Genomic DNA, 13,950 nt, shown 5'->3' on the forward strand with positions numbered 1-13,950 from the left:
ACTGGTCTGCAAAGACAACCATGCATTAACAAAATAAATAAATAAAAATAAACTGTCTTGTTTGTGTTTCTTCAAGAGTGCTGGAGTGCCAAGGTCTTCCAATTGTCAATGGCCAATGTGACCCTTATGCTGCTGTCTCACTACTCGGTCCTTCCAGGTTAGTACACGTTGCACACAAAATACTCTGATATGAACCTATCATATGTCCATGCAACCAAAGTAAGTCAGGTTTTTAGGAATACAATATGCTTTCAAATAATTTAAACAAATGGATAACACAAAAATATTGTCGCATCAGTGTACCAATTCTTTTATCCGTTAACAGTAAACAAAACGTGCTTTCCCCCCCAAAAAAATAACAATACTCATTATTTCACAGTATACATCATCAATCATTCAAACACGTTCTGTTTCCATTCTTCTTCTTTCATATTTAGTGTCAAACAAAATAGCATGCTGCCATCTAGTGGTCAAATGGGAAGGTGATGCTTACTGTGCAGTATAACATGCAAAACAGCAACATAACATGTAAATGACTGCAGTAAAGTCTACAAACCTCGTTACTTGAAGGTAATAACCTCTTTCTTCTGTATTTCTGCTCTCCTCAGGTCAGAAGCCAAGAAGACAAAGGTGAAGAGGAAAACCAACAATCCACAGTTTGATGAAGTTTTCTATTTTGAGGTATGGTTTGTTAAGGCTAATACGTCGTCGTTTGATACTTCAACGGGTCCATTATTATACCACAAAACTGCAAAACATTTTGTCGCTTGGCTGCAGAGATTTGTGGATGCAGATTAGTCAAATCAATGTGACCCTGATAACTTTTTAATATGATTGAATATAAATGGCCTGGCAGTCTATCCACAGTGGTCTTATCTTTTCTTCTTAAAAAAAAAAAAAACTTCTCAAAAGACATGCTGCACTTGACTGACCCACACTAAATGAAATTTATTAGGTTTGATTTGATTTTCTCTCAACTGCATCACATCCACATCTTAGACAGAAGAATCACTTCTATTGTTTGTTTAGTTATTCAGTTGTATAACTGAACAAAGTACAAGCATTTGAACTGTGTGATTGTTTAATAACATTAGTGTCATGCAATCTCGCTATCTGCTACACAACACACTCCACAACATTCTGTGCTCGAATCACAAAATGTCGTATTAGGTCATCTTTTTAAGAGTTGTTGTTAGTTCATGATATTTTCACCACAGTTCTAAGTTTCTAATAGTATTAGGAAACTTTTAAATAACCTAATTGATGTGTTTCGTTGCCGTATAAGATATTGTATGAATTTATCTACACTTTCCTGAGTGAAGGGTCTAAATGAGTTTTTTTCCTGCATACATTTGAAAATGCAGTCAGATAGTTGTCGGCGGCCGTGTTGACCCCTCCCGTGGCTCCTCCCTCTTCCTTTTCTGCTACCGCCAGCCAGCAGGACAAGCGTATGATTGATGCAGACACACTAAAAAGTCTGACTCATAAACGTCTGGGTTCTTGAAACTTGCACAGTAAACAGTTGCTGTATTACACAGCGTGAACAATAGTATTGGGATGCCTGTCTCAAGATAGGATTCCAACTTTGCGAGAATAGATTGGGAAAGTTCCGTTTTTGTTCCAGCATGCCTGTGGCCTAGTATACAAAGCAAGGCATGAATTGATGACTTTAGTGTGGAAGAAGCGGAGACCAACAAGACACCTTTGTGATTGGACGAGAACAGAAGCTTGTGACCAAGTCCTTCAGCATTAGTCATCCAAAATCTTGTAAAATGTTGGAAAAGGGAAGTTAATTATTATTATTATTTAAATTTTTAGTGATGACCCGATAGCCCAAAAATGTGCCCATTTAATGTGATTATTATTATTATTATTATTATTATTATTATTATTATTATTATTATTATTGTTGTTGTTGTTGTTGTTGTTGTTGTTGTTGTTGTATTTCATGGTTCCGCTTCTTTTAGGTGACCCGGCCCTTAAGCTACACAAAGCGACAGTTTGATGTAGAAGAGGAAGATGTGGACAAACTAGCTTTGAGGTGAGTGAAAAATTTGCAATCGGCTGAGTGTGTGTCTTTGAACGGTGGCCTCTGGTTTATGTCCAGGGTGGACCTGTGGAATGCCAGCAACTTGAAGTTTGGTGATGAGTTCCTGGGAGGTGTGCGGGTGCCCCTCAGAGTCTTGAGTCAATCTGGAGTCCATGATGCATGGTACGTGTGGTGTGTACCGCACCAGTTAGATTAACTCATTCAAACCCAAAAACGTGTAAATACGTTTTTAATATTTTGTCCTTCACTCCCAAAAACATATTTATACGTTTTTTTCTTTTTTTATGCAAGAGCATACAGAAGGCTTTGATGCAGCTTATGACATGAAAAGGTGGCTTAAAGCAATGGTAGTTATTACAAAAAAACGGCCAGCAGGTGGCAGCAGAGTATAAGAGCTAAGCCAGGGCGTTGACTGTTTTCAACAGGAATACGAGTATTAATTAAAACTTAGCTATAGTCTAATGCTAATTGCTGCAAAATGAAAACAAATATGCTTTTTTTTCCTGATGAAAGAAGATACTCTAATATCTCTTTTGGTAGGTTCCATGTTTTATAGCAATATTGTTATAATTATTATTGTTTTGATGAGGCATAAAATGCTCATTTTGACTTCCGCCGCTTATTTCGAGCCTTGAGTTTGTAGTGGTTACCTTTAACTTATTTAGCTTGCATAAGAGGGGCAAATATTGCATATTAATTTCTGAAGTTGTCCTTAAAGTTAATCACCATATAAATGTTAAAGAGGAAGTCAACCCCCACAAAAAAATTATTGACAATATGTTCTATGCAGCCCCACAAGTCTAAATACAGTATTCTTGTTAATATAGCTTTCGTGGAATATGATTTAATTAAGCAGCCAAATCCAGCAGTTTTTATCAATATCAGAAGGCGGCCATTTTGCTACTTGACATCACAGTTGCTTCGGTCTCAGGTAACAACCAATCACAGCTCAGCTTCAGAAAACATTTCAGCCGTGATTGGTCGTTGCCTGAGCCCTGAACAACTGTAATGTCATCTTCAGTCGACAGCAAGTGGCAAAATGGCCGCCCCGTGAGATGGATAAAAAAGGCTGGATTCTGCTGCTTAACTCTTATTCCACAAATGTAATATTAATCAGAATGTCATGTTTAGACTAGTGAGGTCACATATATTATTGTCAAGAAATGTTAAAGGCTGACTTCCCCTTGAAATCACTCATTGACATGAAGTCTCTTCTCAGGTACTATCTTCAACCCAGGGAAAATGGAGGGAAGTCTGTCAAGGTAGAAGAGCTCGGCTCTCTGCGCCTGAACATTGTTTACACCGAGGACCACGTCTTCCCCTCGGAGCACTACACCCCCCTCAGAGATTTGCTGCTGTACTCGGCTAACGTCCAGGTGCGTGAGTGAATCTTCACAGGTCTCGTGTTTCCAGGCCACGTGTTTTTACTTTGCTTTGTCGCTGCGCAGCCTGTGTCGGCGTCCACTGCCAACATTCTGGGGGAGGCGTGTCGAGAGAAACAAGAAGCCGCGATCCCGCTCGTGCGTCTCTTCCTCCACTATGGCAAGATTGTGCCTTTCATCAGCGCCATTGCACACGCTGAGGTCAACCGTACACAGTGAGTGTTTGAAAAATCATGTTTGTATTTGAAGGGTGGGCGATGCAATGGAAAGGATGTAAATTGCCTGCAGGAGGTAAATTTGAATTAAATTTGATACTCACCATAAGATAGCTCAGTGTTGTATACTATGTACATAGTCACTTGAATGAAGTGCAAATGTTATTAAATCTTGTGCTTCGTAAGATGTGAATAATTAATTCAATTGGCTTAAAAGAATGAGATCATGAAGATGCTTAACAATTATATTAGGTTGTCACCCAGTGTAAGATTTAGCTCAATTAATACCATTTTATTTATGTTTCTGTAATGTCAACACATCTGTATTTAAAAACTATTGAATCCAATATTTTTTTTTTAAAATGATCAAAATATTATTTCATCTCTATTGTCAAATTGTGTTTATTTACTTGTAATCTTGAACAGAAAAACTGGTTAAAAAAATTTGAGTTAAAATGTGAATCCAAATTGAAATTCCTGTTTCCTGTTCAAAATGGTTTCATTAATCAATATTTATATTTTATTGAAGCACTTCATGATACTGGATGGTGTAATGAATTTTTCAAACACAATTATAAGTAGTTTGATATGACTGTGAAAGGTTATTTTCCATTTATCCAAACTTTCTGTTGGTGCATTTTTTTTTCTGTTTTGGCAAATCTACTTTGTCATGCAGGGATCCAAACACCATTTTTCGGGGAAACTCGCTCACGTCCAAATGCATTGACGAGACCATGAAACTGGCAGGGATGCACTATCTGCGAGTCACACTTAGACCTATCATAGATGAGGTTGGAAATCACATGTGCTTCTTGCATCTTCCTCCTGTATATAGTATACAAGTATAAAAGTCTTCTTAATTGAATCTCTTGACAGATCTGCGCAGAACACAAGCCCTGTGAAATTGACCCGGTTAAGCTCAAGGAATCGGAAAACCTTGAGACAAATCGAGTAAGAAAATGATCCCGCGTGGTTGTGTGTGTTGGCGTGCGGCTGCTGTCATCTGACATACTGTATTTACTTTCCCACCGCAGGAAAACCTTCGTCACTATGTGGACCATATCTTCAACGTTATCACCACCTCTGGCGTTCTCTGTCCCACTGTCATGTGTGACATCTTCTTCTCGTTAAGAGAGTCTGCCGCCACGCGTTTCCAAGGTAACTAACTGACCTCATGTGTGACGAACGCAGAAGACAGGTAAAGTCAAGTTTTGCTATTCACTCAGAACTTATTTGGTACTTATCTTTCTGAGGATTGCATGTGTACTCTAGCTTGGGTTTCATACTCTGGTGCCCCCTTGTGGATGCAGTAATCTTCTGCAATCACAACTGGCCTCAAAATTGTGCTTTTGTTGAGATCCAGATATAAGAACTGCCTTTGTAGACATCACAAAAAAGTTTTTTTTTTTTCTCTTTCCTCCAGTGGACCAAGATGTCCGATACACAGCAGTGAGCAGTTTCATCTTCCTGCGTTTCTTTGCTCCAGCCATCCTAACGCCCAATCTCTTTCAGTTACGGCCTCACCATCCGGTGAGTTGGATTTATTGACGCTTTACAATCTCACATAGTAATTTGTCGCATATTATACTCCGTTATTATCGCCTTTATTTGGCTGTGCAGGATCCCGCCACCTCTAGAACGCTTACCCTCATCTCCAAGACCATCCAGACATTGGGAAGTCTTGCCACGTCAAAATCTGTGAGTACCTCGCACCAAAATGTTATTTCTTTATCTCGCTAACAACAAATAAAACCCAATACTCGTGTCTAACCTTGTTCTGTATTCACTTTCTTTAAGGCCAATTTCAAAGAGCCTTACATGGCAGCATTTTACGACTACTTCAATGAGCAGAAGTATGCCGATGCTGTGAAGAATGTAAGTATTGGCATTTTTATTCCTTTTTGACACCCAGTAAATCATTTTTTCCCAACATAAAATATTATATATACTGTGTATATGATGTTGAGAATATGGAAACAGCTATGCTTTTTTTCCCTTCTACTTTGGAATTTTGCTATACTGGGGCATACAACGAATTAAGGGGTCTAGCCCAGGGATGCCACACACTTTCTAAACTGATGTATGACAAAAATTGACATGCTCATTTCAAATATGTGCAGACATCCAAAATACATTCTCTTAATTTAGTTCATTTTTCATAATGTATTTCTTCTCATTGCATGTATAAAAGATCCATTATGACATAACCCAACAACAACATGTATAAAGCAAACAACCAACTGTATTTTTTATTTATTTTTTGCCCAGTGCTAAGAGCTCTCTTGCATAAAGAAAAAAAAATCCATTCAAGGACGACGCAAAACTATATTTGCATATTCGTAGATTTTTTTCTTTTCTTTTACTTTGGGCTTTTTTCCCCCCCAACTTTTTTTAAACATTTTATTTTTTTCAGATTATTATTTTTTTGTTTCTTTCCACATGTATCCCATGATTTTCATGCAAAGCATATTATATATATTGAAAGTTTAACATTTTCAGAAGATGTTATGGGTTTGTCAAGAAAAATGTTTTGAAAATTGGTCAAGGAGCCTCTCGGAGGTCGTTCGGGGTTGCATGCAGGTCACCAGTTGCCCATGCCTGATCTAACCTAACTCCTGATTGACTGAGAAAATGCTATTTTTTTCTTTTAACTGTACTGTACAACATAAAGTACTATATTTAGCAGTATCTATTTGTTATCCTTCCACAGTTTCTTGACCTCATATCAACTTCCGGGAAGTGGGATCAGAAGAGTATTGAAACACCAATCATGCTCAAAGAAGGGTATGCTGCCTTTATGTTTTCAACCTCATACTAACACGCCGTGTTTCTCATTTTACTGTTGTTTTAATAATTATTGTTGACCTGTCCCGTCCTCAAGAGCTCCAAATATTTTGCTTGCATCTGTGCCCAAGCTAAAATGAACTTTTCTAACAATACACATGAGGATACGAACGGAGTACTTTTGTACACAACATACGCTGCTACTTCTATGCTGCTTTTGAATTAATGAGGCTTCAAAGGGAAGCTAAGTTTTCCTGCCTCACTCACCATCATCCCCACCCTCTTGTCTTTCTGCTACCGGGAATAGAATTGTAAAAGTCACAATAAAGAGGGTGGATGGGAAAGTGTCAAAAGGCACCAAGGGCAGGTAAGAGCTTCTCTTTGCCCTTGTGACCTCTCGTGTGTGCACTGTAAACCCTCCTCAAGTGGTCCACCTCCTCTCCCGCGTCACAGTTGGTTGCACATCGCTGAAAATAAATCACCTTTGCGTGACACTGTGCGCCCAGCAGGCTGACGTGCACGGGGACTGCAGTGGTGTCTAGTTAAGCAGAAACATGGATAGCTCCTCTCGTTCCTCGTCACGCCAGATGTGACGGCAGGAACTGGTTACTGTACGCACATTCCTGGCTTCTCATATATCTGCCCACATCCTGACCCCCTTTTTGTACTCTTTGTATCCACTGTCACCTTATCGCTGCCCATGAGACACTCCAGCACAGCTCCAAAGGGAAAATCTGCACGTTTTGGGGTTCAGGAATGTGAAAAGGAGACAAGTCTCACTGTGGAATCCCGTTGCATCACTTCCCCCAAAATAGTCTGGCGCTTACACGCGAGTTCCTCTTGTGTTCACATTCCTATACATGTTTTATCAATTAACAACAATGTCGACACTGTCACTCTTACTGGCAGTTTTCGAGAGCGCACTGCTTTTAATTTCCCACAATTCGATCCAACCACCTGTTGCTAAGTTGTAAACATTAACTGGAAACACACTTGGGATTCATAAACCATCACAGTGATAACTTGCGTGTGTCTTGTACTTGTGATAGTGTGTGTTTTCTATTTAGCTACATAATGTCATGGCAAAGCAGCACTATTTGTTAACGTGTCTTATCAGTGTGATGTAACGTTTTTCACGGGGTGAGTTATTTTTACATTTAAGGTCCATTTGAGCCAGATAACACAAGTTACGTCAAGTTGTTTGTGTGCCCAAGCATCCTCTTATTTTTCCTCAATTGACAAAATGAGTTAACGTCATTGTGTACTGTATCCTGTATTTTAGTACTGCAGCAATCAATACAACAAAACTCATGGGTGCACTCACACATATGGAGCAGATATTTAACACAAACCACTCTAAAAACCTCAAGCTTGAGCTCATCTACTAAATATGTTCAGTTGAATGAATGTCTCGTTTTTCTTTCAGATTTATGATAAAGCGAGCACAAGGAAGGAACCGATTCGGAATGAAGAACTTTAAAAAGAGATGGTTTCGTCTCACCAACCACGAGTTCACTTACCACAAGACTAAAGGTAGCGTCTTCCTGTTTGTCTTTGCAGACAAACTAGCGGGAGGCTGAGAATGTACTAAATTCAAACAACACGGCACAGGAAGATGTCAACATTTTCAAATGTTCTATCAATTGTAGTGCCTTTTCATTGCACTAATTTAGTCGACACATTTTTCTTTTTATACTGGCTGGTAGGCATGTTTGGATTACCAGTTTGACGGTTTCAATTTCTTGAGGGTACGTCTAAGCAGGGCACAATATGATTGGCTGCTTGCAGAGTTCAGCTGCCTCGTTGAAGTTTGAACTTTGTTTCCCTCGACCTTGGTGAGCAGAGAAAGCGCAGTTAAGCATGGGAGAGGAGAGAGGAAGCAAGACCAAAGAGACACTGAAAACAGATGCGTTTAATGTGCGTTGTCCTAAAAAAAAAAAACTTTAAAAAGGCACCAGCGGGTACTGATTAGCCCCAAGGACAACTTAAGTAGCCCATGGGACTGTACTAAATATAGCTCACCGGTGATTAGACACTGTGACTTACCAAGAACAATATTAACATTTATTTGTTTATTTACTCGTTTAAATATTCTATATTTTGTTTAGAAAATAGGTTGTATTCAATGCGAAAAATTGCTGTTTTCATTTACCTAAAATTTAGCAATTAAAATAATAAAAAAAATATATAATTTTGGATCTGTAATTTTAATACCATGAGACCGTGACATTCTTGCTCATAGTTATCATGCTGTCAGAATTTAATATTGGCTCATGCAAACTGGCTGGTCATACATAAAAATCAAAACAGTTAATATTATTATGATTATTATTATTTATTTATTTTTATTATTATTTTTTAAGTAAGTAGAAAGCAGTACAGGTGCAGGAGGAAAATATACACCCATACTATTTCCATAATTGTTTTCTATTAAATATTTTTTTCAATATTACGAAGAGGAGTGTAAATGTCTTACCAGCTGATAATAATTGTGGAAAATTCATTAAAAAAAAAACAAACAAAAAAACAGAAATTAAAAAGCACAAAACCTCCACTAATTACCTCTTACTTCCAGGAGAGGGAGCATTGTGCAGCATTCCCATAGAGAACATTTTGGCTGTGGAAAGGCTGGAGGAGGAGTCTTTTAAGATGAAAAATGTAAGAGCTTAACAAAAAGTCATGCTTTCACACATTTCAAGAAAACGTTCACATGAATCATGGCTTCCCTGTGTTGTTGCTCCTCCCTCCAGATGTTTCAGGTGATCCAGCCAGAGAGGGCACTCTACATCCAAGCCAACAACTGCGTCGAGGCGCGAGATTGGATCGACATCTTAACCAAAGTCAGCCAATGCAACCGCAAGCGTCTTAGCACCTATCATCCTTCAGCCTACCTCAACGGCCACTGGCTCTGCTGCAAGCTCTCTGCCGACACGGCGCCTGGCTGTACGCCCTGCACCGGGTGCGTGGAGCCGTCCAAGAATCCTCCCGGGTGGTCCTTATCTTGTGTTGTTTTTTTCTTTGCTCTTCTCACGTTCCTGCGTTGCATCTGTTTCTAGCGGCCTCCCAGCCAACATCCAGCTGGACGTAGACGGGGACAGAGAGACTGAGCGCATCTACTCCCTGTACAGCACATACATGACCAAACTGATCAAGATGCAAGGTCAGAAAGGGCAAAACGTCCCTCAAGTATGTTTGTCTCCAACTGTTGTTTTACCTTGCATGTAGGGCTGCTCGATTCTGAAGAAAATATTAACCATGATTATTTTGGTAATAATTGTACAGAAGAGGATTTGGGCCAGTGAGGGGGAAAAAAAAAGGTTGGCAGGATTCTGACTTTATTCTCAGATATCTGATTTTAAAGTGAGAATTCTGACTTTAATCTCAGATTTCTGACCTTAATCTCAGAATTCTGACTTTCTGACTTCCCCCCACAATTCATAGTGCTACGTCACAAAGTCAGAATTCTCACTTTAATGGGATACTTGACCCATTGAGCCATTTTCATCAGTAGAAAGTTAATATTTTGTCTATAATTAATGTGGCAACTTATTTTTCATGTACAATTTAAAAAGTAAATTTTCTACTTGCTGTCGACTGATGATGACATCACCTGTGCTGAGGAAGTAGTTAACGGCCAATCATGGCTCACCTGTTTTCTGGGTTTGGTCAGTAAACTGAGCCGTGATTGGCCGTTACCTACTTCCTCAGCACATGATGTCATCATCAATTGACAGCGAGTAGAAAAGTGACTTTTTAAAGGTATTAATTGTACATGAAAAATAATGAAGTTAGCAAATTCATTCTGGACAAAATATTAACTTTTCACTGCTGATAATTGTTCAATGAATCAAGCATCCCTTTAAAGTCAGAATTTTGACAATAAAGTGAGAATAATTGAAATCACAATTACGACGATCATTTATTTTTTGGTACAAAAACAAGAAAATGCTTAAATGTAAAAAAAAAAAAAAAAAAAAAAGACGAATACAATTATACTGAGAAACACTATAATTTTGCAAATTACTTTTGGATGAAACTAAATTTATTAAATTAGTTGGTTAAATTAGTTAAACAACTCAACTCAAAAATTAGTTTTTTTTTTTTAAATAATTGTACGGATTTTGTAATTGTGGAGTATAATAATTGAAATTGTAATTGAATTTTGATTAATTGCACAGCCCAACTCACATGTTGCTGGATTGTTTCCCTTCGGCCCGCAGAGGCCTGTGGCAGCAAGTCGGTGTACGACGGACCCGAGCAAGAGGAATACTCCACCTTTGTCATCGACGACCCCCAGGAGACCTACAAAACCCTGAAGCAGATCGTTTCAGCTGTGCAGACTTTGGAGCAACAGCATACCAAGTACAAACGAGACAAGTTCAAGAAGACCAAGATAGGCAGCCAGTACGTGGTTCTGCTTGTCAATTGCGTTGATTTATTATGTTGTTTACAACATGATTCACAATGTTGCATGGACTTGTAGTCCAAATCTACAGTTTAATCTAACCACGAGTTCTCCTTGTTTCCACAGAGAACATCCAATAGGGGACAAGAGTTTCCAGTGCTACATCCGCCAGCAGTCCGAGAGCTCCACCTATTCCATCTGACCACGACTCTCGAGACTCCTTCTGTGACGTTCAGAATCAGCACGTTGGACTTGACAGTGAATCGCAGTCCATCTGTTCTGATGTGGATCGGCTGCATTCAGGGAAAATACGAGTTTGAAGTTTCCCAGCGGGAAACAGGATGGGACAGCGTTGTGCTCAAGACGCAGCTCTCCACATAGATGGAGAAATTGACAGAAGAGGAACATAAGCACAGGAAGAAGAGGAAGTTGAAGAACTGTTTGTCTTTTCTGTGGTGTGATGAAAGAACAAAACTTTTCACTGGACAGTTTTGACAGTGAACGACACGCACTTTAATCCCCTCCAAATCGATGCACGAACAAGATTCGCAGCACATTTTTCCAAAAAATATATTTTACGGCGTTTATTTGTATTTTGGTTGTTGTAATAGTTCTTTGTATATCACATCCTATAGACCAAAATATTCAGAAGGAGCAACAGTATTTCCCTTTTTTTTTTTGCCTAGAAATAATAAATAGGTCGACAGCTCAAAAAATTGATTTTTGGGACCAGGTGCAGCCTTGTGCGTTGGAGGTGTGAGCGAAATCACACGCCACTCACCAGATGCTGAGCTTTTATTTACTGTAGTGTTTTGAAGTCTTGCCCTGGCCGCTTGATCCAGATTTGAACTGATTCCAAGCAAAAACCTGGAAGGCTCTTCTGGTTTCTGTGCGAGCAGCTTGAAAGATGGCGTCAGCCGTTGGCTTTTGCACGACTTCATTGTTGGCGGTCTTATGCGTCAGGATGGAGATGCTTTCAAGCTACATACTTTCACAATCGCTTTTATTGGCTACACAAGTCATTTGGTTACAGATTGTGACAACCACTTATTTATACTGTATATTGAAGAAAGTACACAAAAATGCAGGTCATCAATCTTCATTATAGAAGCGTGAACGTTCAGTAAACATTTTGGATTGGTGAGTGCGTTCAAATGTACTCAAGTACATTTGAACGCACTTGTAGGCAAAATGCCACAAACATAGCATATTAATCTACATCATGCACTGCAGACGTAATAATAAATCATAAAAATGATGAATAAGCAATGTTTATTGCTTAATTTTGCCAATCTTGCCCATCAGCACCTCACATTCCCTCAAAGGTACTGGATTTTGATCTTGCTAACACTTTTATTGTGTGAGTGTTTGTTGTCTTTGCAACCTCTCTGTTGAATTCATTGTATGATTACTGTACTTTTTCTTGCCAAACCAGTGCATGTGTCATCACAGCAGACTCCGGTCACCTCTGTGCAAGCAGGTGAAAATAACGCCATTCACATGCTTTCTTTCTATCTCCAAATGTAAGCACCTGGTTGTGCATCCTCCGTGGTGGTCAGTGCCAGTCGTTTTTTTTTTTTTTTTTAAATATATAAAATACTCTGTTAAAAAAAAAATAATTATAATACAATGCATTAAATGTATGTTTTTGTTTTTAAATATATGTATTATAACCTGTCACGTTTGAAAAACTGTTGGTTGATTTTTTTTTAAGCTATTTCTATGAATTTGACTCTGTCATACAGACATCTTGCTGTGCATCTGAGTTGAATGACTGAAGTGTGTAAATGTGTAACTGCCATGCCAAGTGAATTGACCCAGTGTTAGCAGTGAGAAGGCAGAATGCCAGTTGTAAGATGTATGTTTTTGAATCACTGCATGTGATGATACTAGTAACAGTATGGCAAACAGTCTTATGTTGTTCCCGTTCATCTGATGTAGAACCACACACAGTTCCTTTCTCGTGCTTCTTTAATTCACTCTCCCCAAACATGCCACTAACTCCTCAGGTTTTGAGTATAAACCACACAACCAACCCCATTTTGACACATTGTTTTTCTTATTAAAAGTTAACTTCCCCACCCTCAAGCCTTCAAAGGACTGATTTATGCAATATTTTTCCCCCCACCTTGCAATAATATTGACATTATCCCATAAATTTGATAATTAACAACACAGAATCAACATGTATTTTGTACAAATATTTTAAAAGTAAAATATAGCTTATTGTAAGTGTACTGTATATAGAATAGTGGGATGAATGGTGAAGTGTGTTGTGCTTTTTCTCTTAACAACAAAATGAAAATATTAATGCAAATGTGGCGTCTGTGTCATTTGTCAAAAACACTCGGTTAGACTTGAGTTGTGTCTCAAGTGTTAGCAATTTCATCAACGTTTATGACATTCTTTTAGATTTGGCATTTTATCATCTGTTTTTGCAAATGAAAGATTGTGGTATGAATATTATTTTATCTTTGTAAAACTCACTCAAATACAAAAAAAATGGTGTCTTAATACATGACCTCGCGTTGGAGACATTAATTGTTCTGCTCTGTCATGGATTAGAAACATTGGAATTAGATGAAGTGCTCTCCTGTTCGACTGTAAACTGTTTAAACAACTTAATCGTGTTCTTTGATGGCTTCCTAACATCCTCCAGATGATTCGTTGGGTATTTGTTAGTTGTTGGGCCAGCACGGTGCATATGTTACACAAGTCTTTGGATGTCTACTGGAAGGACTAAGCATGAGCATTCCGTTGACTAGAAATTGTAGTTGCCCCAGAGAGTGCGTGTGTGAATACTGAGAGACGCTCTCATCAAGATGAATACCAGCAAATGAAAAATATATGGCATCAGAAGAATCTGATTGGATGTCCAGTAAGTGCTTTGATCTTCCTGTAAATCGAAAGTCATATGACATCATTTCTTTTTCACTCTCTCCCAACATCTTGCTTTTGATCACCTTGCGGAAAATGTGCTACTTTGGAGCCAGTGTTTGCGCTGAGATGAATAATAGCTCACCTAATTGGCTGCACATGTTGGTCTTTGATTGTGCTTGCAAACATTTAGACATTTATGTGCTATTTTGATGCACAATAACAGTACAGTATTTT

The 13,950-nt window shown here is 38.6% G+C and overlaps 1 protein-coding gene across 2 annotated transcripts in view; it reads left to right on the plus strand.

Annotated features, from left to right (window-relative positions):
• The window catches only part of rasa3 (RAS p21 protein activator 3), a 34,652-nt gene extending 21,499 nt beyond the window's left edge, over positions 1–13,153 (plus strand). Inside the window, exons 6-25 of one of the 2 annotated variants that reach the window (XM_077519535.1) lie at positions 77–157; positions 609–681; positions 1,968–2,041; positions 2,108–2,212; positions 3,270–3,426; positions 3,499–3,647; positions 4,324–4,438; positions 4,524–4,598; positions 4,682–4,805; positions 5,071–5,177; positions 5,268–5,345; positions 5,445–5,522; positions 6,358–6,431; positions 6,739–6,798; positions 7,858–7,964; positions 9,007–9,089; positions 9,182–9,390; positions 9,488–9,591; positions 10,652–10,835; positions 10,963–13,153. In XM_077519535.1, the coding sequence (XP_077375661.1) occupies positions 77–157; positions 609–681; positions 1,968–2,041; positions 2,108–2,212; positions 3,270–3,426; positions 3,499–3,647; positions 4,324–4,438; positions 4,524–4,598; positions 4,682–4,805; positions 5,071–5,177; positions 5,268–5,345; positions 5,445–5,522; positions 6,358–6,431; positions 6,739–6,798; positions 7,858–7,964; positions 9,007–9,089; positions 9,182–9,390; positions 9,488–9,591; positions 10,652–10,835; positions 10,963–11,038 (2,113 nt within the window). In that variant the 3' untranslated portion in view covers positions 11,039–13,153. The remainder of the gene's footprint in view (positions 1–76; positions 158–608; positions 682–1,967; positions 2,042–2,107; positions 2,213–3,269; positions 3,427–3,498; positions 3,648–4,323; positions 4,439–4,523; positions 4,599–4,681; positions 4,806–5,070; positions 5,178–5,267; positions 5,346–5,444; positions 5,523–6,357; positions 6,432–6,738; positions 6,799–7,857; positions 7,965–9,006; positions 9,090–9,181; positions 9,391–9,487; positions 9,592–10,651; positions 10,836–10,962) is intronic. The other variant, XM_077519536.1, reaches the window with a different exon arrangement.
• Positions 13,154–13,950: the final 797 nt, after the last annotated feature.

The sequence above is a fragment of the Festucalex cinctus genome, chromosome 4, assembly GCF_051991245.1.
Source record: "Festucalex cinctus isolate MCC-2025b chromosome 4, RoL_Fcin_1.0, whole genome shotgun sequence".
Classification (NCBI taxonomy): domain Eukaryota; kingdom Metazoa; phylum Chordata; class Actinopteri; order Syngnathiformes; family Syngnathidae; genus Festucalex; species Festucalex cinctus.